The sequence below is a fragment of the Ictalurus punctatus genome, chromosome 11 (assembly GCF_001660625.3).
Source record: "Ictalurus punctatus breed USDA103 chromosome 11, Coco_2.0, whole genome shotgun sequence".
NCBI classification, from domain to species: Eukaryota; Metazoa; Chordata; class Actinopteri; order Siluriformes; family Ictaluridae; genus Ictalurus; species Ictalurus punctatus.
Window position 1 is genome coordinate 25,702,372 of NC_030426.2, and position 27,984 is coordinate 25,730,355.

The 27,984-nt window shown below is 40.5% G+C and overlaps 1 protein-coding gene across 1 annotated transcript; it reads left to right on the plus strand.

Moving 5' to 3' along the window:
* The first annotated feature begins 285 nt into the window (after positions 1-285).
* Positions 286-27,984, plus strand: chd1l (chromodomain helicase DNA binding protein 1-like). The gene is made up of 25 exons (XM_053683635.1): positions 286-470; positions 1,571-1,683; positions 10,042-10,148; positions 10,287-10,398; positions 10,505-10,536; positions 10,637-10,718; positions 11,495-11,657; positions 12,371-12,526; positions 12,720-12,812; positions 13,943-14,039; positions 14,769-14,842; positions 16,088-16,198; positions 16,305-16,419; positions 16,718-16,868; positions 18,419-18,593; positions 18,675-18,820; positions 20,427-20,590; positions 22,459-22,664; positions 23,683-23,781; positions 23,861-23,931; positions 24,024-24,138; positions 24,444-24,552; positions 25,177-25,460; positions 25,982-26,064; positions 27,701-27,984. The coding sequence occupies exons 1-25, from the start codon at positions 377-379 to the stop codon at positions 27,821-27,823; spliced, it is 3,075 nt and encodes a 1,024-aa protein (XP_053539610.1). The 5' UTR covers positions 286-376; the 3' UTR covers positions 27,824-27,984.

The window sequence follows — 27,984 nt, forward strand, 5'->3', positions numbered from 1 at the left end:
CTCTTTAGTTTAGTCTTGTCTTCTTTTCTTAACATGCTCCATTTGCTCAGCTAATTTACTAGTAATTTATTTTATTTATTTATTCGCTTATCTTTGCTTGGATTGGTATTTTTCCCCTCTAGCGGTTGTTCATGTTCTCCTTATTGGTGATATTTGTTATCTATCTCTTAACTGTATCTTTTTTTTCTTAATCTGTAAGTCTTCTTTGTTATTAATATAAAAAAAAAAAAAAAAAGAAAGAAAAAAGTAAAGCACAACCCCAGCGTGGTGATTGGTCAGTTTCTTCTTAGCCACGCCCCCACACGGAAGTAAAGTCTCTCATGGCGCGCAATAAGGAAACAAAAACACTTTTGAAAGTTTGGAGGTAATAAAAATAATGTCGAGGTTTCTCCAGGCGGTTCAGAGTAATATATCGGAGAAAGAAAAGTCGGAACTGTCTGTGAGTGAGCTGCAGAAATGCGGACTAACAGGTGTGTGAATTATAGAAGCAAAGAAACAGCGATATTTTGTTCATTTCACTTCACGAGTTGCATAGCAACAGTAATATCAGAGATTTATTAACCCCTAATGAACATAATATGCACTTGGTGTTGTATAATAAGGAGTCATTTCCCCCCTTCCTTTCTTGTACAAATAATCAGAAAGATATGTAGAACGTGATAAAACATAATTCGCTGAGAAAACCTGTTTGGAAAATTGACTTCCGGTCTGGAATCTTTGTTTGTGTTTGGATGCTTCATTTTATTAACAGTCTGCAGGCCATCGTAGATGGAGCTTCGTGAACAAGTAGTAAATAAATAATAAATAAATCATTAAAATTTCAAACCCTCTAACCATTAGAGAACTTTAAGGGAGAGGTGTGGGGCATTACTACCCCAAAATATGATTATTTTCCCATAACAGCCCATATATATCATTAAGTAAGAAATTAAACACTCTGCCTCATGCGGTTATAGGAAAATAATCAACGACGGGGTGGTGTGATGAAGCGGAGTTACTTTTTACCACCTCTGCATTTTGATTATTTTCCAATCGCCACATGTCCTGAAGTGTCAGTGAGCTAATGATTATATATATTTTTTTCATTTGAAGATCATAAGGAAAGGAAGAAAAAAAAACGCAGCTCGTCATGTTGCAGAGAAACTGCGAAGCGTAATCTCCCCCGTCCTGTAGATGTCAGGAAACTTACTTACAGCTTTACCCTTGACTATGGAGACTCCTTCCATAAATGTTAAATAAACATCACAATTAAAAAGATTTTCTTTGTTAAATATCAAGACATTTTAATCAGTTTATTTATGTCTTATTAACTACAAGTGAGAGAAATAAAAGAGAATCAGGTGAGGGTTTATAGCTGCTATACCGTAAGTGAGAACAGGAACTAACTTGTTTCATGGACTTTCCACAACGTTAAATGTAGCTATAAATGGATAAAATGTACAACGTGAAATAAAAAATTGTTTGTGGATTGCTGTGGTACAAGAGGTTGCTTTAATAAAACCCCTCATTAAAGCATTTAATTTCTTCTTCTTATTATTATTATTATTATTGCGTGTATTGTATTGAGCAGGAATTGTGCTGAAGCCGTACCAGCTGGATGGCGTGCGGTGGCTCTCTCAGTGTTTGAAGACTCTGGACGGCTGCATCCTGGGGGATGAAATGGGTTTGGGTAAAACCTGTCAGGTCAGTAATTTGGAGGTTTTTGTAACAGTAACTTCTTTTCAACATCCACAGGGTTGTGTTATTTCCTGTAATTGAGAGCCTGTAGACATGGAGGGCATCAAGGCTCAGCCTTGTCTTACAGAATGCAGCATCAAAGACCAGAATAGATGAGAAACGCAGAGGTCGGGGTCAGGCGGGGCACGTTTTTACTCCATCTCAGCTTCCAGCACACCTGAGACCAACAAACACTGAACGCTTTAGTGGTGCTGGTCTCTGAGGATTACATTACATCTACATACTGGTCCCATGTGGCATGGTTTTATTTTATTAACATTTAATAATTACATTACTAATAATGCTCTTATGTAGCGCTGTTGTATTTTCTTAACATTTAATTAACCAAATGATCCTAATTTCTTCTTCTGAATGTATGCTGTGTAATCTAGATTAAAAGATCAGTTTGTAAACGAAAGCTAACCTACATTAGCAAGTTAGAGCTAACAAATATTAATGAGAATGCCCACAAACTAGCTAGCGAAAGCTACAGTAAATTACCTTAGACTAGTTAATGAATACTAATGCAAATTATTTTTAACTGAGTAGTGAGTGCTAACCTTCATTGCCTGAGACTCGGTAGTGAAAGCTAAATGAAAAGATCTTACACTAGTGAGGGAAAGCCAAAGTACATTACCTTATACTAGCTAGCAAGTACAACCTTACATTACCTCAGACTAGCTAGAGAAAGCCAAGGTAAATTACCTCAGACTAGCTAGCAAATACAACAGTACATTACCTCAGACTAGCAAGAGAAAGCCAAGGTAAATTACTTCATACTAGCTAGCAAATACAAACTTACATTACCTCAGACTAGCTAGGGAAAGCCAAGGTAAATTACCTCATACTAGCTAGCAAGTACAACCTTACATTACCTCAGACTAGCTAAAGAAAGCCAAGGTAAATTACCTCAGACTAGCTAGGGAAAGCCAAGGTAAATTACCTCAGACTAGCTAGCAAATACAACAGTACATTACCTCAGACTAGCTAGAGAAAGCCAAGGTAAATTACTTCATACTAGCTAGCAAATACAAACTTACATTACCTCAGACTAGCTAGGGAAAGCCAAGGTAAATTACCTCATACTAGCTAGCAAGTACAACCTTACATTACCTCAGACTAGCTAAAGAAAGCCAAGGTAAATTACCTTAGACTAGCTAGAGAAAGCCAAGGTAAATTACCTCAGACTAGCTAGCAAATACAACCGTACATTACCTCAGACTAGCTAGAGAAAGCCAAGGTAAATTACCTCATACTAGCTAGCAAATACAAACTTACATTACCTCAGACTAGCTAGGGAAAGCCAAGGTAAATTACCTCATACTAGCTAGAAATACAACCTTACATTATCTCAGACTAGTTAAAGAAAGCCAAGATAAATTACCTTAGACTAGCTAGGGAAAGCCAAGGTAAATTACCTCATACTAGCTAGAAATACAACCTTACATTATCTCAGACTAGCTAAAGAAAGCCAAGATAAATTACCTTAGACTAGCTAGAGAAAGCCAAGGTAAATTACCTCAGACTAGCTAGCAAATACAACCGTACATTACCTCAGACTAGCTAGAGAAAGCCAAGGTAAATTACCTCATACTAGCTAGCAAATACAAACTTACATTACCTCAGACTAGCTAGGGAAAGCCAAGGTAAATTACCTCAGACTAGCTAGCAAATACAACAGTACATTACCTCAGACTAGCTAGAGAAAGCCAAGGTAAATTACTTCATACTAGCTAGCAAATACAAACTTACATTACCTCAGACTAGCTAGGGAAAGCCAAGGTAAATTACCTCATACTAGCTAGCAAGTACAACCTTACATTACCTCAGACTAGCTAAAGAAAGCCAAGGTAAATTACCTTAGACTAGCTAGAGAAAGCCAAGGTAAATTACCTCAGACTAGCTAGCAAATACAACCGTACATTACCTCAGACTAGCTAGAGAAAGCCAAGGTAAATTACCTCATACTAGCTAGCAAATACAAACTTACATTACCTCAGACTAGCTAGGGAAAGCCAAGGTAAATTACCTCATACTAGCTAGAAATACAACCTTACATTATCTCAGACTAGCTAAAGAAAGCCAAGATAAATTACCTTAGACTAGCTAGAGAAAGCCAAGGTAAATTACCTCAGACTAGCTAGCAAATACAACAGTACATTACCTCAGACTAGCTAGAGAAAGCCAAGGTAAATTACTTCATACTAGCTAGCAAATACAAACTTACATTACCTCAGACTAGCTAGGGAAAGCCAAGGTAAATTACCTCATACTAGCTAGAAATACAACCTTACATTATCTCAGACTAGTTAAAGAAAGCCAAGATAAATTACCTTAGACTAGCTAGGGAAAGCCAAGGTAAATTACCTCATACTAGCTAGAAATACAACCTTACATTATCTCAGACTAGCTAAAGAAAGCCAAGATAAATTACCTTAGACTAGCTAGAGAAAGCCAAGGTAAATTACTTCATACTAGCTAGCAAATACAAACTTACATTACCTCAGACTAGCTAGGGAAAGCCAAGGTAAATTACCTCATACTAGCTAGCAAGTACAGCCTTACATTACCTCAGACTAGCTAAAGAAAGCCAAGGTAAATTACCTTAGACTAGCTAGAGAAAGCCAAGGTAAATTACCTCAGACTAGCTAGCAAATACAACCGTACATTACCTCAGACTAGCTAGAGAAAGCCAAGGTAAATTACCTCATACTAGCTAGCAAATACAAACTTACATTACCTCAGACTAGCTAGGGAAAGCCAAGGTAAATTACCTCATACTAGCTAGAAATACAACCTTACATTATCTCAGACTAGCTAAAGAAAGCCAAGGTAAATTACCTTAGACTAGCTAGAGAAAGCCAAGGTAAATTACCTCAGACTAGCTAGCAAATACAACAGTACATTACCTCAGACTAGCTAGAGAAAGCCAAGGTAAATTACTTCATACTAGCTAGCAAATACAAACTTACATTACCTCAGACTAGCTAGGGAAAGCCAAGGTAAATTACCTCATACTAGCTAGCAAGTACAACCTTACATTACCTCAGACTAGCTAAAGAAAGCCAAGGTAAATTACCTTAGACTAGCTAGAGAAAGCCAAGGTAAATTACCTCAGACTAGCTAGCAAATACAACCGTACATTACCTCAGACTAGCTAGAGAAAGCCAAGGTAAATTACCTCATACTAGCTAGCAAATACAAACTTACATTACCTCAGACTAGCTAGGGAAAGCCAAGGTAAATTACCTCAGACTAGCTAGCAAATACAACAGTACATTACCTCAGACTAGCTAGAGAAAGCCAAGGTAAATTACTTCATACTAGCTAGCAAATACAAACTTACATTACCTCAGACTAGCTAGGGAAAGCCAAGGTAAATTACCTCATACTAGCTAGCAAGTACAACCTTACATTACCTCAGACTAGCTAAAGAAAGCCAAGGTAAATTACCTTAGACTAGCTAGAGAAAGCCAAGGTAAATTACCTCAGACTAGCTAGCAAATACAACCGTACATTACCTCAGACTAGCTAGAGAAAGCCAAGGTAAATTACCTCATACTAGCTAGCAAATACAAACTTACATTACCTCAGACTAGCTAGGGAAAGCCAAGGTAAATTACCTCATACTAGCTAGAAATACAACCTTACATTATCTCAGACTAGTTAAAGAAAGCCAAGATAAATTACCTTAGACTAGCTAGGGAAAGCCAAGGTAAATTACCTCATACTAGCTAGAAATACAACCTTACATTATCTCAGACTAGCTAAAGAAAGCCAAGATAAATTACCTTAGACTAGCTAGAGAAAGCCAAGGTAAATTACTTCATACTAGCTAGCAAATACAAACTTACATTACCTCAGACTAGCTAGGGAAAGCCAAGGTAAATTACCTCATACTAGCTAGCAAGTACAACCTTACATTACCTCAGACTAGCTAAAGAAAGCCAAGGTAAATTACCTCAGACTAGCAAGAGAAAGCCAAGGTAAATTACTTCATACTAGCTAGCAAATACAAACTTACATTACCTCAGACTAGCTAGGGAAAGCCAAGGTAAATTACCTCATACTAGCTAGCAAGTACAACCTTACATTACCTCAGACTAGCTAAAGAAAGCCAAGGTAAATTACCTTAGACTAGCTAGAGAAAGCCAAGGTAAATTACCTCAGACTAGCTAGCAAATACAACAGTACATTACCTCAGACTAGCTAGAGAAAGCCAAGGTAAATTACTTCATACTAGCTAGCAAATACAAACTTACATTACCTCAGACTAGCTAGGGAAAGCCAAGGTAAATTACCTCATACTAGCTAGCAAGTACAACCTTACATTACCTCAGACTAGCTAAAGAAAGCCAAGGTAAATTACCTTAGACTAGCTAGAGAAAGCCAAGGTAAATTACCTCAGACTAGCTAGCAAATACAACCGTACATTACCTCAGACTAGCTAGAGAAAGCCAAGGTAAATTACCTCATACTAGCTAGCAAATACAAACTTACATTACCTCAGACTAGCTAGGGAAAGCCAAGGTAAATTACCTCATACTAGCTAGAAATACAACCTTACATTATCTCAGACTAGTTAAAGAAAGCCAAGATAAATTACCTTAGACTAGCTAGGGAAAGCCAAGGTAAATTACCTCATACTAGCTAGAAATACAACCTTACATTATCTCAGACTAGCTAAAGAAAGCCAAGATAAATTACCTTAGACTAGCTAGAGAAAGCCAAGGTAAATTACTTCATACTAGCTAGCAAATACAAACTTACATTACCTCAGACTAGCTAGGGAAAGCCAAGGTAAATTACCTCATACTAGCTAGCAAGTACAACCTTACATTACCTCAGACTAGCTAAAGAAAGCCAAGGTAAATTACCTTAGACTAGCTAGAGAAAGCCAAGGTAAATTACCTCAGACTAGCTAGCAAATACAACCGTACATTACCTCAGACTAGCTAGAGAAAGCCAAGGTAAATTACCTCATACTAGCTAGCAAATACAAACTTACATTACCTCAGACTAGCTAGGGAAAGCCAAGGTAAATTACCTCATACTAGCTAGAAATACAACCTTACATTATCTCAGACTAGCTAAAGAAAGCCAAGATAAATTACCTTAGACTAGCTAGGGAAAGCCAAGGTAAATTACCTCATACTAGCTAGAAATACAACCTTACATTATCTCAGACTAGCTAAAGAAAGCCAAGATAAATTACCTTAGACTAGCTAGAGAAAGCCAAGGTAAATTACATCATACTAGCTAGCAAATACAAACTTACATTACCTCAGACTAGCTAGGGAAAGCCAAGGCAAATTACCTCATACTAGCTAGCAAGTACAACCTTACATTACCTCAGACTAGCTAAAGAAAGCCAAGGTAAATTACCTTAGACTAGCTAGGGAAAGCCAAGGCAAATTACCTCATACTAGCTAGCAAGTACAACCTTACATTACCTCAGACTAGCTAAAGAAAGCCAAGGTAAATTACCTCAGACTAGCTAGGGAAAGCCAAGGTAAATTACCTCATACTAGCTAGAAATACAACCTTACATTATCTCAGACTAGTTAAAGAAAGCCAAGATAAATTACCTTAGACTAGCTAGGGAAAGCCAAGGTAAATTACCTCATACTAGCTAGAAATACAACCTTACATTATCTCAGACTAGCTAAAGAAAGCCAAGATAAATTACCTTAGACTAGCTAGGGAAAGCCAAGGTAAATTACCTCATACTAGCTAGAAATACAACCTTACATTATCTCAGACTAGCTAAAGAAAGCCAAGATATATTACCTTAGACTAGCTAGAGAAAGCCAAGGTAAATTACTTCATACTAGCTAGCAAATACAAACTTACATTACCTCAGACTAGCTAGGGAAAGCCAAGGTAAATTACCTCATACTAGCTAGCAAATACAACCGTACATTACCTCAGACTAGCTAGAGAAAGCCAAGGTAAATTACCTCATACTAGCTAGCAAATACAAACTTACATTACCTCAGACTAGCTAGGGAAAGCCAAGGTAAATTACCTTAGACCAGCTAGAGAAAGCCAAGGTAAATTACCTCAGACTAGCTAGCAAATACAACCGTACATTACCTCAGACTAGCTAGAGAAAGCCAAGGTAAATTACCTTATACTAGCTAGCAAATACAAACTTACATTACCTCAGACTAGCTAGGGAAAGCCAAGGTAAATTACCTCATACTAGCTAGAAATACAACCTTACATTATCTCAGACTAGCTAAAGAAAGCCAAGATAAATTACCTTAGACTAGCTAGAGAAAGCCAAGGTAAATTACTTCATACTAGCTAGCAAATACAACCTTACATTACCTCAGACTAGCTAAAGAAAGCCAAGATAAATTACCTTAGACTAGCTAGAGAAAGCCAAGGTAAATTACCTCAGACTAGCTAGATAAAGCCAAGGTAAATTACCTCATGCTAGCTAGCAAATACAAACTTACATTACCTCAGACTAGCTAGGGAAAGCCAAGGTAAATTACCTCATGCTAGCTAGCAAATACAAACTTACATTACCTCAGACTAGCTAGGGAAAGCCAAGGTAAATTACCTCATGCTAGCTAGCAAACACAAACTTACATTACCTCAGACTAGCTAGGGAAAGCCAAGGTAAATTACCTCATGTTAGCTAGCAAATACAAACTTACATTACCTCAGACTAGCTAGGGAAAGCCAAGGTAATTTACCTCATGCTAGCTAGCAAATACAAACTTACATTACCTCAGACTAGCTAGAGAAAGCCAAGGTAAATTACCTCAGACTAGCTAGAGAAAGCCAAGGTAAATTACCTCAGACTAGCTAGATAAAGCCAAGGTAAATTACCTCATGCTAGCTAGCAAATACAAACTTACATTACCTCAGACTAGCTAGGGAAAGCCAAGGTAAATTACCTCATGCTAGCTAGCAAATACAAACTTACATTACCTCAGACTAGCTAGGGAAAGCCAAGGTAAATTACCTCATGCTAGCTAGCAAACACAAACTTACATTACCTCAGACTAGCTAGGGAAAGCCAAGGTAAATTACCTCATGTTAGCTAGCAAATACAAACTTACATTACCTCAGACTAGCTAGGGAAAGCCAAGGTAATTTACCTCATGCTAGCTAGCAAATACAAACTTACATTACCTCAGACTAGCTAGAGAAAGCCAAGGTAAATTACCTCAGACTAGCTAGAGAAAGCCAAGGTAAATTACCTCAGACTAGCTAGAGAAAGCCAAGGTAAATTACCTCATGTTAGCTAGCAAATACAAACTTACATTACCTCAGACTAGCTAGGGAAAGCCAAGGTAAATTACATCATGCTAGCTAGAGAAAGCCAAGGTAAATTACCTTATGCTAGCTAGAGAAAGCCAAGGTAAATTACCTCATGCTAGCTAGCAAATACAAACTTACATTACCTCTGACTAGCTAGGGAAAGCCAAGGTAAATTACCTCAGACCAAATAGCAAATACAAACTTTCATTACCTTAGACTAGCTAGGGAAAGCCAAGGTAAATTACCTCAGACTAGCTAGGGAAAGCCAAAGTAAATTACCCCAGATTAGATAGCCAATACTAATGTTAATGACCTCAGACTAGCTAGAGAAAGCCAAGGTAAATTACATCATGCTAGCTAGCAAATACAAATTTACATTACCTCAGACTAGCTAGGGAAAGCCAAGGTATATTACATCATGCTAGCTAGAGAAAGCCAAGGTAAATTATCTCATGCTAGCTAGCAAATACAAACCTACATTACCTCAGATTAGCTAGGTAAAGCAAAAGTGAATTACCTCAGATTAGCTAGGTAAAGCAAAAGTGAATTACCTCAGACTAGCTAGTGAAAGCTAATGTAAATGACCTCAGACCACACAGCAAATGCTAGTTAAATTACCTCAGAGTAATTTGGGAAAGCTGACCGACATTACCTCAATCTACATAGCAAATGCTTAAAGAAAATTGCCATAGACAAACTAATGCATGTTAATTTAAATGACATCAGACTAGCTAGGGAAAGCTAATGTAAATGACCTCAGACTACCTAGCAAATGCTAACCTACATTACCTCAGACTAGCTAGGGAAAACTAAGGTAACTCGTAGGAATGTTAGCAGAAGATCATCAACGTTAGGGTGGAAATAGTAACTATGGTTCATCACACTACCTCACCACTGATTCTTTTCCTATAACAGCACACCTCGTTATGTTTTATTTCTTACTTAACATTATAAACCATCCCTTTCAACATGAAGGAAAAGTTCCTGAGGTCACTGCTCTTAAACGATATATCATGCATATATCAGTCGTGTTCTTCTCTTCCGCAGACCATCTCCTTGCTGGTGTACGCCAGAGGACATCTCCGCATGAAGGGTCCCTTTCTGGTGCTCTGTCCTCTGACAGTTATTGAGCACTGGGAAAAGGAGTTGAAGAGGTAATGTATTAATTCCTACTTTTTTTTCTTAGTTTCGAATCATTTGTAAAATCTTTATAATTAAGTCGGATATTATTACGATAGTTCCTGATTTTCTCTCTCTCTCTCTCTCTCTCTCTCTTTCCCATCGTGCTTCAGTCTGTGCCCCAGTCTGCGCGTGGTGCATTATAAAGGTGATAAAACAAAAAGAGCCGAGCTGCAGAGAAACATGGAGGACCAACCTTTCCACATCCTGCTGACTCACTACCAGGTCAGGATATGAACTGGATGACAGGATTTTTGTCCCTTTTTTTTTCTTCTCCTCCTCATAATCGACAATCATAGGTTCTTTATTCTCCTCTTCTTTTTTTCCCTAGATTTGCCAGAATGACGCGTCGGTATTAAAAAGGTGCTTCTAATTTTGATGATTTGGAAATATAAGTAAATCAAATAAAATTGAATATAAAGCGTGTCGTGTTGTGCAATTCGATAAACTTTACTTCTCGCAGGTGGAACTGGGATATTTTGGTTGTGGACGAGGCTCAGCGACTGAAGAACGAAAACTCGAAGCTTCACCGAATCCTTACAGAGGTGAGCGGGAGTGTAAGCACCCGCGTGTGAGGATTCATCTTCTCTTTTCTAAACGGCTTATTTTGGACAATTTTATAAGGCGAAATCGCAGTTTTATCCGCGAGTTAACGCTTCCGGTTTGTTTTTCACCGATTCAGCTTTAGCGACGCTATTTCGCGCAAAAGCCGCCATTTTTGTATTCAGGACAAATCCTCGAGAACGGCTTCTTATCCTGTTCGCTCGCACCCTTCGTAGGATGTGACGTAATGGAGCTGTATGCACGATCCCGGGCCGTTATAAATAGTGTAGAAAGACATTCGAGAGTTAGAACGTTCAGAAGATGGAAGTATTGGCACCCTCGGCGATTACAGGCTGGACTTGCGTCTGCGCGAATTTGCGATACTGATCCGATGTTCTTTTCTTTAAAAGCCACAAAGCTAAGCTAAAACCACAAAATTTTTAAAAATGTTTTAAAATGAAATGTATAGCTAAAAACACATGACTTACGCATACTCTCAGCTTTCACTCAAATGGTAAAGTGTAGAGTATAGATAGAATCAAAATCTGTCCTAGCGGAAGATGTATTTATGTCTTTTTTATACGTAAACATTTGCAGGCCTAACTATTTTTGCACTGGTTTGTGGTACAGTGCCTCGTCTCAAAGATTCATTGCGTTTCACACCACGGCACCAGTCTTTGTGTGCGTAGACTCCAATCGCTCGTTAGATTTAACTAGCATTGCTATAAAAATGTGCGTACTATTAAATTTTGTCCGCTCTTTCCCGTTCCGCTCTCAGTTCTCTTTAGGTTTCAGACTTTTGCTAACCGGAACTCCCATCCAGAATAACCTGCAGGAGGTCTACTCGCTCCTGACCTTCATCCAGCCTGATATTTTCCCACCTGACGCTACAACCGAGTTTGTGAATGCATATGCGGCTGTACAGACTCAAAGCTCACAAGGTATTACACCATCATCCAAACATTGTTTATCTTTTAAAAGAAAAAAAAAAGAAAAACTGCAGATGAATTCCCGATAATTGCATCCTGTAGATGGTACAATGTGTATGTGTGTCAAATGTATACATTTTTTAATCGGAGTAAGTCAGATGAACCGAGTTAATATGTTAAATCACAGCTGTACATCTATTTTAAATAAAGTAATGGAATATGTATGATTTGATACGGTGAAGTTTTCTGTAAGGAGATGTAAGGAGTCTCCAGTGTCAGTAAAGTAAAGCTGTAAGTTTACGCTCTGTGGTTAATTGGTAACGTGGGGTAGCTGTGGGGTTATTATTATTATTATTTTTTTTTTTAATTAAAAAAATTTTTTTTTGTCTTATTAACTTATTAAAAAGAGGCTGTTTATAGCTGTCACAATGTAATGAGAACAGGAACTAACTAGTTTAATGGACATTTAATTAAACATTAAACATTACTATAAAGGGATAAAAAGTATGACGTATCATTCCTTAATAAACAAATATGTGTAATTGTTGACATTTCTTTGGCATAAGAAGAATAAAACACTTCCGGACACGCTTTTATAGGAAAATAATCAACTTCCTGGTTGTAACAGTAACTCCGCTCCGTCGCGCTAATCCGTTATTGATCAATTTCAGCATTACAGCATGACACGGCACGTTTTATTCCTTACTTATCGACTGTGTGCGCAGCTAAGGAGCTCCATCGGGTTCTCCAGCCCTTCTTGCTCCGCAGGGTGAAGGCCGAGGTGGAGACAGAACTGCCGAAGAAAGTAGAGTTGGTGGTTTATCACGGGATGTCTGCTGTCCAAAAGAAGTACTACAAAGCCATTCTGATGAAGGACCTGGGTAGGACACGCCCACATACATTACACACACACACGCACAAAAAAACCCCTAAGTTTTGTGTTTAGAAAATGATTGATTTTGTCGATACGTATTTGAAAGCCCTCACGCTGAGATTAAGTGAATGTATGGTACATGCTTTTACATGACACGGATTTACATTTTAAAATGTTTAAATGACTGACTGGATTTTCAGATGTGTTTAGGAGCGATCAGGGCATTAACAACCGGCTCCTGAATGTTCTGATGCAGCTGAGGAAGTGTGTGAACCACCCCTACCTGTTCAACGGTAATGTCCGTTCTTTACTTTTCTTATATACTCGAAGCCTGTTATTGATGATGATTGTTCAGTCAGTTTCAGAATGTGATTGACTCCTGTATTGAATTGGTCAAATAAACAATGTGATGTATGCAGTAGGTAGCATTTTTGCCGTTGTCTAACAGGGGGGCCAATAATTTTGAACTTGACTGTAAGGACAGATTAGGAAAACAGTGATTCACAACTTCCATGTTGTAGTTTTTTTCTTTCAAGCTTCTGCTAACGTTTTCCTGGCTTCAAAGTGTTAGCCCCGCCCTCAGCATGAACCCAGCTGCTCAGCCCCGCCCCTTTCCCATAAATGGCATAGTAGTTTAAACAGAAACGACAGCTTTTAATGCAAATGTGTTTCACCTTATGGCCAGCAGAGGGCACTAACAAACCATTTTTTTTATTTAATTTTATTTTATTATTTATTTTTATTATTATATATTTTTTTTAAAGAACTTGCTGGTTTAATATCTAATTCTATAACACTCTGTCTCCTTCTCTCTCTCGCTTTGAATGACAAGTTAAAAAGAGGTTTTAATTGGCTTTTTAAACAAGCTTTATTGTGTTGCAATCAGAACATGTTCATGTACTTAGCCACCCTTTTATCTATCTATCTATCTATCTATCTATCTATCTATCTATCTATCTATCTATCTATCTAAGTGGGTATTTAAAAGCTGCTGCTTATTCGCTTATTTGAAAATGCTATGGTGGAAACACCATGAATGGTTAAAATAAAAGACTGCCAAAAGTCAAAATCTTTCTCTCTTTCTCTCTCTCTCTCTCTCTCTCTCTCTCTCTCCCTGTCTCGCCCTCCCTCCCTCTCGCTCTATTTCTCTCCCTCTCCCCTTTCTCCCTCTCTCTTTCCCTCTCCCTCTCTTTTCCCCTCTCTCTCCCAATCTCTCTCATCCCCCCCTCTCTCTTTATCTCCCTCTCTCTCCCCATCTCTCTCTCTCCCCATCTCCCTCGCTCTCCCGATCTCTCTCTCTCTCTCTCCACCACCTCTCTCTCCCCATCTCTCTCTCTCTCTATCTCCCTCTCTCTCCCCATCTCTCTCTCCCCATTCTCTCTCTCTCTCTCTCTCTCTCTCTCTCTCTCTCTCTCTGTGTAAGGTGTGGAGCCCGAGCCGTTTGAGATGGGTGAACACTTGGTGGAGGCGAGCGGGAAGCTCTCTCTGCTCGACTCTATGCTTGCCCACCTGCTGGAGGAGTAAGCCTTTCTCATTCAATTGTCATAACCGTTTCCCTTAACCATTAAAACAGTCATTCTTTAGTGTATTGATCCATGCTATTGGATTCCTGTCCGATACCCTGCTCGTTTACTCGTAACAATTCGATTCAATACTAGCTATGTTACTCATTTCCCTATCAGTATCGCTACTGACGAGACCCGAAAAACACTTACTCGTCCTCTGTCTGAAATAACTGCTATTGACGCATCCCCGCTGTCGTATTATGCATTTCTCAGTAATCCCCATGTGCCCGAATGACTCAAAATAACTACAATATTCCTAAAACTCTCTAAAACCGGCAAAATAATTGTCAAAAACAATATGTATAATTCACAACAGCTCAATAATTCACAATAGCTATAGTTCATCCTCTCGCTAACACCAGTCTGCGAGCGAGAGGATGAACACTAGCGACTTGTCTGTTTATTTTTGAATTTTTATTCACGTATAGATTTAACGCCGAAGTGGGTTTTCGGTCTGGTTTGAAGGCGGCTAACCCCTTTCTCTTCTTGACTGGATTTAAACATTTTCAACGTTTCAGGGCTCATTTCGCAGAGTTATTTATCACCATGGGCAGTGCACAATACGAACACGATGAACCGTCGGCGCCGTCTAGGGTTCGAGCGGTCCGATATCAGAGGTTCTGGCTGGATTTAGCGCGATATAAATTACAAAAAAACAAATACAAAGTGTATGTGTGACTTCAGGGGTCACCGGGTTCTGCTGTTCTCTCAAATGACCAGGATGTTGGACGTTGTGCAGGATTACCTGGAGTACAGAGGTAACACACACACACACACACACGGTATACGGCAGTACGCACCATCACTGAGCAGCCCAAATTCACTAAATCCTGGAGGTTTTCATTTATATGTCATCTGGTTTGTTTTAAAAAATATTACTGAGCATCTCTTGTAATCCTTGTACAGTCTTTTTTTTTTTTTTCTTTCTGTCTCTTTACACCAAGATCCACCCACTGCTAATTAATATTCATAAAGCAGTATTTCAGTATTCATTAGTAACATACTTTTTTAAACCAGTTATTGTACAGCCTTTTTTTCTCTTTTCACTGCGACCCACTCACTGCTAATTAATATTCATGAAGCCGCATTTCAATATTCATTAATAACTTATATATCATTTTTAAATCAGTTATTATACAGCCTTTTCCACACATCGCTAATAAATATTCATACAGCAGTATTTAAACATTCATTAGTAACGTATACTTTTAAAATAAATTTGAACTTTTTTCCTGTCTCTTTTCACCGGGACCGTTCTCACTCCTCGTTAATATTCACGAGCTTGCTGCTACCTTTCTCTGTGAACCGCGAAGGGAGAAATGCATTTAGCGTTTTCCTTTCAAATCAGTTCTGTGTAAAAGCCCGAGATAACGAAGTAGATCTGTTTCCTGACATCTTCAGGACAAAAGAGTTTACGCTTTCCGGTTTCGCAGTAACATGACGAGCTGTTGGGGGTGTTTTTTTTTTTTTTTCTTCTTCTTCTTTTTAACTTCAGGAGAGTAAAAAAGAAAACCGCTTATAGGTGCTAAACCCTAAGTGATAACAGGAACTTGCTTGGCAGATGTTCCACAACATTAAACGTAGAACATTCTTCTTCTAAATAAAAGTTGTTAGCATATGCAAATTGCCCTGGTGCAAGAGACGAGGAAAAACCCATGCGCTGTTTTATAGGAAAATAATCAGGGCGGTAATCACAACCAGCAAGAAAACATCAGACAGTGTGTTTATGTGCTTTTTATTTATTTATTTTTTTTGCACATTTGCTCCAAAAGACACCCGAAGAGCCAGTATGTGGTTTTACTTAGATCGTGTATTGTTGCATAACGTCGCAAATTTTTTTTTTTTTTTTTTTTTTTTTTAAACAACTGCAGGCTGCACGCTCATGTTGTTATCAAGTTCTTAGATCTAGAGAAGTAGCTGTGGTTTACAGTCGCTTCCTGTCTTTTTTTTTTTCTTTTCTTGCCGTTTTGTGTGTGAACGAGCACGCTCTCGACTTCCCTCAGGTTACAGCTACGAGCGTCTGGATGGCTCGGTGCGAGGAGAAGAGCGCCATCTCTCTGTCAATAAATTCAACACCGAAGAGGTCTTCATCTTCCTGCTCAGCACAAAAGCTGGTGGGTGGTTTCTAGCGAAGTGTCTGAAAACCGCTGAAATACAGAGAGAGAGACGCCTAGTTTACCTAGAACCCTGTGTGTGTGTGTGTGTGTGTGTGTTGTGTAGGAGGGGTCGGTTTGAACCTGACGGTAGCCGACACTGTAATCTTCTTGGACAGCGATTTTAATCCACAGAACGACTTGCAAGCGGCGGCTCGAGCTCACCGGATCGGCCAGAAAAGGTAGCGACCGTTACTAAGCAACACCGACGCTGGAGACCCCTTCCCGTGAACGTTAAACGAGCGTACGAGCGACCCCCGTGGACGAGCCGTTACCATAGAAACGACGAATAACGTATTGTATGACGCGCCCCTGCACCGTGCCCAGAGCCACCGTTGTCGTTTTGTGAAAAATTCGAATCGAAAGCCGACCAATCAGAATCGAGAATTGAACTTCACACCTATAGCATGACGTATACGTTCACGTATAATTCTTCACAGGAGCGATAAAGTACTGTGTTATATCTGTTTTGGTGGACAGGCCTGTGAAAGTGATCCGGCTGCTGGGGAGGGACACGGTGGAGGAGATGATCTTCTCCCGCGCCGTGTCCAAACTGCGTCTCACCAACACCGTGATCGAGGAGGGACAGTTCTCTCTGCTGGAGAAGAGTAAGGCTGCTTCTCAACTCGAGGTACGTCTCTCACCGCCTGTACCACTCCACTCCTCCTGTCTCGCTCATTTCACCCCTAACCTCCCGCCCTGCTGGAGCACCGTCATCCGTACCGTCCGTGATGATCATGAAAGTTCAACAGAGGGGTCTTTTTGTTATAAAATAATTGCTCTTAACTGTTTTAAGTTCCTGTGTGTCGTTATTTCTGATTCACTGTACATGCTCACTAGGGTATGATGTAGTAGTGCACTAACCACTCAACAAACTCCATTTGATATTCAGCAACAGAAAAGCTGTGATTAGAATAAATCCTTCGCATATAAACTGCGTATTTCGAGTATTGATGATTGAGTATTTTACTGCACTGCACTAGTATGAGGTTTAACCGTCTTCTTTTGATCAGGGACAACCTCAAATCCACAAATATTACATACTGCCGCTTTAATTTCAGGGTTTTGTGTCATGTTTTCATTTGAATACGGCCTGCCTGTCTTTCAAAGGAATTACCTTTCTTTCTTTCCTTCTTTCTTTCTTTTTATGCTTTCACCCTTCTACTTTTCCTATGTTTTTCTTGCTTTCTTTCTCTTTCACCCTTCTACTTTTTCTTTCTTCCTTTCTTTCTTTCTTTCTTTAATTTAATCCTTCTACTCTTTATTTCTTTTCTTTCTTTCTTTCTTTCTCTTTCTCCCTTTTACTTTTCATATGTCTTCTTGGTTTCTTCCTTCCTTTCTTTATTTTTATTCTTTCACCCATCTACCTTTCCTGTCTTCTTTCTTTCTTTCATTCATTTTCTTTCATTCTTTCTTTTGTTAACGTCTTCCTTTTTTTCACTCTTATGTCTTCCCTATCTCTTTCTTTCTTTCTTTCTTTCTTTCTTTTTACTTCCACTCTTCTGCTATTCCTCTTTCTTTCTCTCTTTTTCTTTTTCTTTTTCTTCCTTTATTATTTTTGTTTATTTCTTTATTGATTGATTTATTTTTCTTCCTTTTTTCTTTCGTTCTTTCTTTGTTTGTTTATTCATTTAACTTTTTTCACCCTCCTACCTTCCCTATCTCTTTCTTTCGTTCTTTTTTTCTTTCTTTCTGTCTTTCTTTCTTTAACTTCTTAGTTTCATTCACCTTTTCTTTCTTTCTTTCTTTTCTTTCTTTCACACTTCTACCTTTCTTCTTCACTTTGCTTGTAAAGTTAGCGTGACAGTCAGGTTGTGTTGAGTGCAGTGATATACTTCTACCTTTCCTATGTCCTTCTTTCTTTTTCTTTCTTCCTTGTGCACGTCTCAGTGCAGTGGTAGACGCAGATGTTGAACCAGTTGTTGCCGAAAGTGTGGAAATGTTCCGGAGTCCGTGCGAACTTCTAAACGGATCTTACACAGGTGTTAGGTTAAAGAGAATTACTAGAAAGGCAGAATTAAGGATTTATCTGTTTTGTGTTCAGTTTCTTGATGTGTCGCACCCAAAGCTTTATTTTCAACCACACAGTAGGCTTTTTTTTTTCTCCAGATTTGTCTGCACAGTCACAGGGCAATGTGGGTATTTTATCTGAGTGCTGTGTGTGTGTGTGTGCACGCGCAGTTGAGCGAGATCCTGAAATTTGGAGTCCACAAACTGCTGTCGTCAGATGAGAGCTCAGTCCAGCGTGTGGACGTTCTGCAGGTCCTGGGACAGTCCCGAGATGGCAAGTGGCTGGTGGACGAGGAGCACGTCAGGCCCGCTGAGGAAGAGGCGGATGAAGACGAGGAGAGACAGAGTAGGACGCAATAGCTCTCCCGGCGGAGGTCATTTATACAGCTCCGTAATGCGCGCCTTAACCGTTTTTCTTCCTCTCCAGATCACATGTACTTCTTTGAGGGGAAGGACTACTCCAAAATCCCGAGCACGGAGGACGAGAAAAGGTTCGAGCTCATGCTGGAGGAGCAGTCAACTCCCGCGGAGGACGCCGGGAAAGAAGGACGCAGCCTACGCCACAAAGCCGGAGTGAGTCCGTCAGACACACGTTTATCTAAACGCCACGGTTGAGGTCTGGATCTAAACCCGTGTTGTTTTTCTGTTTCTTTTCGTGACGTAGAAAAATGAAACCGATATGACTCGTGTCTTTTTCCACCTTTAATGTGATACCGGAACCAACGTTTTAGGCAGAAAAAAGATCGCACGAGTATACGCACCCCTTAACGAACACTTTGTTAACGCGCTTTTTGCTTCTAACTCAGCACCCAGTGTTTTTAAGTAAGAGTCCACCCACTTGGCACGTCTTCATTATTCCACTCTTCCTTACAAAAACGCTCACAGATCTCCTGTGCAGCGCCCTCTTCGAGTCATTCCGCAAGGTTTTCAATCGGATGTAGACGTGGGGTCTGACCGGAGCATTCCTAAACGTCGATCTTCTTCATCTGAAGTCGTTCCTTTAGTTCACTTGGATTTGCGCTTTGGGTCGTTATCCTGCTGGAAAATTTCCCGCAGGTTCCGTGGCGGAATAGATTCGCGTTCGGAGTGATCCATGATTCCGTCTATCTCGACTAGTGCACCAGTCCCAGCTGAAGAGAAGCAGGCCCCATAGCGTGATGCCGCCGCCACCATGCTTCACCATCTGCACGGTGTTCTTCGGGTGACGAGCTGCCTTGTTTCATGTCCAAAATAATTTCTCATCAGAACAAAAGACATTTTGCTTCATGTTTTGGGGGTGATTTAGGCAGGCTTTGATGTTTGTTTCCCTCTCATGAGAACGTGGTTCAGTCTAGACACTCTACCCCATAGCTCCATAGAGATTGTTGTCCCATGCAGGGAGTGACCAGTACTTCTCAGATATTCCTGGAGCTCTTGTAATGTTGCTGTCGGTCTCTTGGATGCCTGATCAGTTTTTTCGTCCTGTCCTTTTGTCAATTTCGGAGGGATGTCTTGTTCTTAGTAACGTCGCTGTGGTGCGCCGTGTTCTCCACTTGTTGATGATGGCCTTTACCGTCTAATCGAATGTTTTGGAAATTCTTTTCATTCTTTTTCTAACCCCGCTCTTGATCGATAACGTTTGACGGTTAGACCCCCTACGTGCTTTGTAAGCTCTTTGGCTTCAGCAGTTGGGCGGAACCAATCAGATGTCAAGAAAATCCTATACGGAAACAGCCGGAGTTTATTTGGGGTTAATCAGAATCACGTCATTGATGCCAGACGTATGATGATAACTTTTGAACGTGAGTTAGTCTACTAACTAAGATTCGTAATATCTTTTCATTTCACCGTATGGTTCGGATCGTTTACTCGCAGGACGAACCCAAATTACATGCTGACGTCCTAGAATGCCGCGATATTACGGATAACTGACGATGTATTCCCGTCTCTCCGTTCAAAAAACCACGGCGAGGGGGTACAAACCTTTGCGATTAACTGTGTAGTGTTTAGAAACCTTCTGAAAAATGCCGTCGAAACCATTTCAAACCCAACGGAGTCAGGTCTGGTTTGTGGTACAGTCATGTAGCTGTGCTGACGTTTTCCACTTCCACGCCGAACGAATAGGACAGAGAGTCGTTTTACAGCGTCACGCGCTTGATAAAACGAACCCGGCGTGATCCGGTTAACTGTTGTCTTGTAGGTTTTATTCTCTGGACATTTAGCGTCGACTTCGAGAGTGAAGAGGCCTCTGACGGAGTCTGAGCTGGAAGAGAGGCGTCGGAAGAGAGAGGAAACTGCGGCTAAAAAAGCCAAGCAGCAGGAAGAGAAGAAGCGAGAGCGCGAGGAGCAAAAATACAAGAAGAAGTAAGAGTCTGCTTAAGGACGTGCTTCATTAAGACAACGCAGCAGCCCCCCCGTCCCCCCACCCCCAAGTGTCTGGTGTTTCTCTTAAAAATATATATATGTGTATGTATGTATATCTGTGTATATATGTATATGAAGCTACACAATAATCTAGCTGTAGCTTTAGATCGAGTCAGAATAGCGGTGGAGCCGTGAGAGGAAACGGACTCTTCACGGTGACACCGGATCGTGAGTGCGTAGTTATCCGCCGAACGTTGAGTAAGACCCGGGCGTAGACCGTTTATTCGAAACGATCCATGGCAGTCTTTAGGGTCTACGTGTAATAACAGCACAGCGATCTCATGAAAGTCCGTCAGCAGCAGAGAGCGATTCTCAGGTGAAGGCAAGCATCAGGTAGAGCATCAGGATGGATCAGGCAGGTCCGGAGGGCAGAAAGAGTCAGGGTCACTGGCATCTCATCAGGCAAGTATAGGTTGTAATGTATACTGAGTTTGGAGCGATGTGAATTTTATTGTTCTCTGCATAGGGAGCTTTTGTTTTTGTTTATTTGCTTTTTTTTGTCCTCTTCTGTATATGTTGATCCTTATCAGGGGGCCATGCACCGAAGGTGCGTAGACGTCGTATTGTTATTCTACCTTTTCTTATAGGGGGGCAAACGCAGAAGCTGCGTAGGCACCCTATTGTTATTCTGTCTTTTCTTCTTCTTCTGATCAGGGTGTCTAAGGCAGATTTAGATGAGAATTTCCGCCATCTTGGATTTTGCCAAAAACTGTTTCATTGCTACTCCTCCTACAAATTTTGTTCAATCAGCACCAAGTTTGGCACAATTCGTCTTCATAGTAAGCCTCGCAAAATTTATCAAAGGAATCTTAGACACTCCAAACGGTCTGTCCGTAATGGGCCGACGATTCTTTGGGGAAACCGCCAAACAGGAAACGAGGCTGTATGTCAGCAACTACTTTTCGCACTGACACAAAATTTGGTAGGCATTCTCAGGACTATGTCCTGAGGCTATGCAACACATTTCGTGACAGCGCCACTTACTGGTCAAACGTTACAATAACATGCTTAAAATGCTTACATCTGACATCCTCTAAATGTTGTCCAATCTTCACCAGATTTGGCAAACATCATCTTGAGACCTGTCTGAACAAAAGAGAGCAAAGGAACTCTGAGATTGAAAACCGGTTTCCCATAACGCACTGGCAAATGCGTGAAACTTGAAATCTGTAGCGTGTAGCTTTTGTAGTTTTTTTTGTAGCAGTTGTAGCGTGTCTGTGAATGTGCGGTCCACTGAGTCTGCGTGCTCGGCCCCCAAAAATGCTGCTTGCAGCTTTAATTATTATTCGTTTTATTATTGTTATTATTATGTCGATATCATGACATACAGAACCTGTGAAGGGACCTTTACCTAAAAAAAAAATAAACAACTAAACACTTTTAAATAAATAAAAATCTAGTGAAAATGGAAAATCATTACATGTGCTCACGGTAATTTGTCATTTTCACAAGAATTTTGTTTTCAGCAAAAAAATTTCACGGTAATGTGACAAATAAATGCTTTCTTTCTTCTTCTTAAAAAAAAAAAAAAAATTACACCATCTCCTTTTCTTCCAGAATAACAAATCATGTGAAAAGGAGATTTGTTTTAGTATGTATGTTGTTCTTGTTGTTGTTGTTGTTGTTGTTTCTTTTGTTTTTAGTAAAGGTCCCTTTAAGGGCCCTGATGTTTTAGCACAAGCTTAACTGTAATATATCGTTGGTCGTAGGCGAAGTGTTTATGTGTAATATTGTATATAACTACTGCTACAAGTTATTTTTCATGGTATATCGATAATTGCAAATTTTACTGTGTGTGTGTGTGTCAGGATGGCATGGTGGGCATCATGTGGGTATACATCGCTGTGCCTGCCCTCTGCTGATAGTGAAGGCGAGGATGTGGACGAAGAAGAAGAAGGAGACGTCAGCAGTGTGAACTCTACCGACTCGGATGACACGGCGATTCGTTACGTACTCGGTGATGTCACACACCCTCAGGCTGAGCGCGAGGACGTCATTATCATTCAGTGTGTGGGTATGTTTAAAAAAAAACCCAAAACAAAACAAAAAACCCCTGCTAAAACGACTGGTATTGTCATAGCAACAATGCCCATGATGAGTGATGAGCTATCAGTGGAATTTAAACAACCTAAAGGTTACATGTGTAAAATATTTTGTCCTTTTGTAACTCATAACGTTTCACATTTTATTATAGTACCGCTATACCGAGATCGTATAAGTAAAGAATAACTGTCCTGAAGCTTTCCCTCTGACTGTTACAAAGACTCCTTCCAAAAATCATCTTTTTTTTTTTTTTTTTTTGCTTCAGCAAAATTGTTTTATTTTGCCTTTGAATAGCAGAAACCAGGTTCTGCAAATTTAGTACCTGCCTATCAGTCATACAAATTTACACACAAGTAACTTTATGGTAATTACATCACACTGCATGTTGGGCTAAATGAATCTATTTACATTGACTTCACCCTCTGTTTTACACTTTTATCTTAAAAACAAAAAAATTGCATATTTATTAAAGGAAACATGCAAAAGCTGAGTTTTACCTTTGCAAGGTGCGAAGACACAGTCCTCCATGGACCCTGTTACGACCTGGTTGATGTCCCTAAAGAGTCGGTGTGCGAACATTCCATAAATAGTTTTATTTTGTCTTCGTATTTCGGGGTTCTTCCCCACGGTTATACTCGTATTTCCACACAAGGCTGTGTAAATGACACTGCAGGCGATCATCTATTCATCTATTTGCATCGGCTCCGCCCGTTGTTTTAGGTTTACTTCTAGGTAAAAACACCCCGAGACGCGTATTTAGTAAGCCAAGCACACCATGTTGCTCATGTGAAAGACACAGTCCTCCGTAGACCCCCTGTCGAGACGTTTGCCGAACGTTTTGACGCGCACGGACGTCTTAATTTCGGTCAGATATACCGTTCGGATTTCAGACGAACCCTCCCGAGGTTTTCCGTCGATACGTTCCGACAAACGAGCAAAGGAAGTGAATTTATTTTATTATATGTTTTAAACCGTATATCCGTGTGTAGACGATTCTGGACGGTGGGGACGAGGCGGCTTGTTCACGGCTCTGGAGCTCCGGTCAGATGAGGCGAAGAAGCAGTATGAACTGGCAGGAGACATGGAAGGTGAGTAAACGTCCAGATCCGTCGGCGGCCGAGCGTCCGTCGGATCTCCGGGTTTGACGCGCGCGTTACTCCGTTTTAGATTTGGAGCTCGGGAGCGTGCTGCTGTTCTCCATCGACGACAAGCAGTCGAGACTGAGCGGACGAGACTACGTGAGTCAGAACTCTACCAGCTCCTGTTTCGCAAGATGTTCCATGGTATCATCGATCAGTCCTGACAGATCTGTACATTTCACTCGCTGTAGTTGGCTCTGATCGTCGCCCAGAGGAGAGATAAAACCAACCAGCTGTCAGGGATTCACCTCAACGCCCTGGACGAGGGGCTCAAGAAGATCTACAGAGCTGCCAAGCAGAAGAAAGGTAAAGATCCTGCTCACGTCCTGTAGCTGATCAGCGGTACAGATATAAAAACCGGATATAAATCTAAAGAATCCAAGATATGGAATAAATAAATAAATAATAAACGCTTAGTGCAACAGGGAATGGCGAAGTTTCTAGGTTTTGTAATGAAAACACGAGTAAAAATGTCCAGAAATGAGCGGTTTCTTATACGCAGTGCGTATCATAGCGATTGAAGGAAAAAAGCCGTCGCGATGTTATACGGGAAGGAGTTTTGCGATTAGGAGTATCGAGTCGATTATTCTTTACCTGGCTCTTTTTTCCAGCGAGTGTCCACCTTCCACGAATTGGACACGCCACCAAAGGCTTCAACTGGTACGGCACTGAGAGGCTGATACGCAAGCACTTAGCCTCCCGAGGGGTTCCTACCTTCATGTATCCTTCTGTACACATCTGTAAGACGAAACGTGAAGAAAAACGTGTGCGTATGTGTGTGTGTGAGAGAGAATCTGGTGGCAGTGGTGGTTAGTGGTTAAGGCTCTGGGTTACTGATCGAAAGGTCGGGGGTTCAAGCTCCAGCACTGCCAAGCTGCCACTGTTGGGCCCTTGAGCAAGGCACTTAACCCTCTCTGCTCCAGGGGGCGCTGTATCATATCTGACCCTGCGCTCTGACCCCCAACTTCCTGACATGCTGGGATATATGAAGAAAAGAATTTCACTGCTCTAATGTGTACGTGATCAATAAAGACTCATTATCATGATTGACAGTTGCGTAGAGGTTTTCAATATTAACTAAGCCCCGCCCCCTCTCCCACCATCCTACATTAGGAATCTTTCAGCTGGTGTTCTCTCGTCTCTACTCGATTTTCAACAGACAAACGGTAGCTTTTTCCCCAGCAAACCCCCTTGTGGTTTGGGAAAGGACTACTCCTTCCTCTCTTACGCATTAGCTCCGCCTCTTTCACTAGCATTTACTGAGTTTATTTTGAGTATGCCTTTTAAGCACAGTATGTGACTAGAAAAGCATTGTTTGTGTACATCCTTAACTCGAATATTTAGATACTACTACAAGCGTACATCGTCTGACTCCACCACGACCGCTCCGTCTCCGACCGCGGCGATCCCGTCCACCTCGCGCTCGGCGTTCGCTCCTCCAGCACCGGTCTCTCCCAGCTCCTCGTGTTCTCCCGGTCCTCCGGAAGAGCAAGCCGAGTCTCCAGAAGGTTCTCGCTCATCGCAGCAGGGTGGAGCTTCCGGTCTACCCGACTTTATGAGAGGAGTCCGCGTGTTGTTCTACCACGTGGGGGCGACGGAGAGAAAGAAACTCGCACGCTACCTCATCGCATATCCTTTGAACTAAGAGCATGTTCTAGGCGTGTTCCCGAAATCGCCGCAAGATTTTTGCGGTCGCTCAACCTTTTGCGTGTAATTACTTTTATTATAGTAGAACAGGTTTTAAACAGGCCGAGCTACCTTTGACACTTTTCCAGCCTTAAGGCAGAGAGCACTTCTTAAAGGAAGAATGTTCCTTCACTAAAAGTTCTGAAGAATGAATACAGACTGTTTTATCGAAGCCTGCGTTCCTAAAGTTTATCATGAGGATGGAGACGAGTGAGCTGACCAACGTCCCAGGGTTTACGGAGTCTTTTCATTAAAAGTAAATTAAAAAAAACAAAACTGTAGTTTTATGAAAGGAATAAAACATCCTAGAGCTTATAGGAGAATCATCAACTTCTGACTAACACCAGACTTTCATTGAGGAAAAAAAAAAACCCGAAAAAGATGTACCACCTCCACCGCCTTTCTGATTTAGACAGCGATAAGAAACCTTTTTATCTACACACGTCTCCTTAACCCCTCTGTACATACGATGGCGATGAAGAGGACCTCGTGAGCTCACAGGTTACTCACATCGTAGCAGAGGTACAAAGTCCAGCTCATATACAGGTACAAAGCGTTTTTTTCTGACACGGCTCTAATCGCCTTTTACACGTAACGTATCATTACAGTTAGAATACGAACATAAAACGGTGACCCTTTACGTTAATATTCCGCTTTACTGGCATTATTTGACACGTGAGACAATGTGAACAACTCCTGAACGTCTCGAACATTTAGCCACGTCACCAAGGCTCGTGTTAATTGACGATTATGTGTTCTTAATTATCTTGTTGGATAACACCTGCGTTTAACCGAAACCGTAATGACGTGCCTTAACGATGATCTCAATTTTAATTCCAGCTGATTTGCGTGTCCTAGGGGGCGTGGCCTTGCAAGTTGTGCTTGATCCTCAGTAGGTCACATGACCACAGCATGCGTGTACTCCGTACCTGTGCTAGGAACTCAATAACGCAAGTTATCCTAAAACCCCTGGAAGAGTCACGTCTCTGAAATGTATATTATATATATATATGTGTATATATATAATATACATATTATAAATGTCAGCTATATTTAATTGTTCTGACACTCGGTTTTGGTTTAGATTTCAGCGAGAGACGACAGAGAAGATCGAGTGCTTCCTGGAGTGTTTTTATACTTTTGCAGTGTCTATAAAACCTCTTTTCACACAGGATATAAGAGCTGTCAGTTCAGACAGGATATACCGTATACTACCCGGAGTTGTTTCTAGTTATTACTCCACCTCCACGTGTAAAACTCCATATTAAATAGGGCTTTACTCTGATCCTTCGTTAACATCACCGATCGTTTATTACTGCCGGAGTTCAGTGGTTATTAATGTCGACTAACGCGGTTAATGTAGTAAATCATGTTAGCCAAGCCATAAGATAAACAAATATAAACATTTCTCAAAATCTGTAGCTACAATTTTAATAGATTTCGCAGTGTGTCTCAGAATCTCAAATTTCTATAGGCGAAGGATTTTTCGAAACGGTTTGTAATGAAAATATAAGGTTTGGTTGTTGTTGTTTTAAGTGTATGCTGTATGTGCGAATTATTGTTTTGTTTTTTATTATAGTTTTAGCTACAGTACTGACTTTCTCGCAAATATTGCCCAATGTTGCGTTTTTATATATATATATAATATAGCGCTCTTATCTGTCTCTTTACTGAACAATTCTGACACCTGAAAGTTTTCTCAAATCTTTCCCAAAAAATCCGCAACAGTCCCAACTACCAAAGACGAAAATAGTTTTCTCCACTTTCTTCACGCAGGATGCTGTTTATACAGTGAGTCTATGTACAACGCGAAAGGTTGAAGTAATGTACACGGGATAGATCGGATTGCAGATAGGAATCTATTTCAGATTTCAGTAAATCAGGGCCTTAGATGCAGGAGGACTAAATGACTCCAACAAAGTACTCCAAAACAGAATACTAGAATGAAGGGGTGTCAGTAATCATGGCACATACGGGTTTGTTAATGATATATACTTTTTCATAAGGGTCTTCTATAAACGTACAGAATTTTGCTTTGGGTAAATACATTCAATTGAATTGAATTTTTTTGAATAAGAGTTCCCCAAATAGGCATTTTTATACTCGTTACCAAGCACGCTAATATGTACGGCGCTGACGTTACAGGGCACTGACGAGTGTCATTTGTGTTCGCTCTCGCCAGGAATTGCAGGATATGTGTCAGCAGTGCCCTCAGGCCATCCTTGTAAAGAAGAACTGGCTCAAGTCTTGCTTTGCCAACCAGAGAAAAGTCAGCACTTCCAAGTATATCCATCATTTTAAATAAATGTATTATATTTTATTCGTATGGATGACCCCCCCACCCACACACACACACACACACACACACACACACGCACAAATTCAAAGTGAAAAGTGTACCTCTGCGCTTGTGTATCCTGGGCTTTGAAAATAAAATCAAAATTAAAATATTTATTTATTTATTTA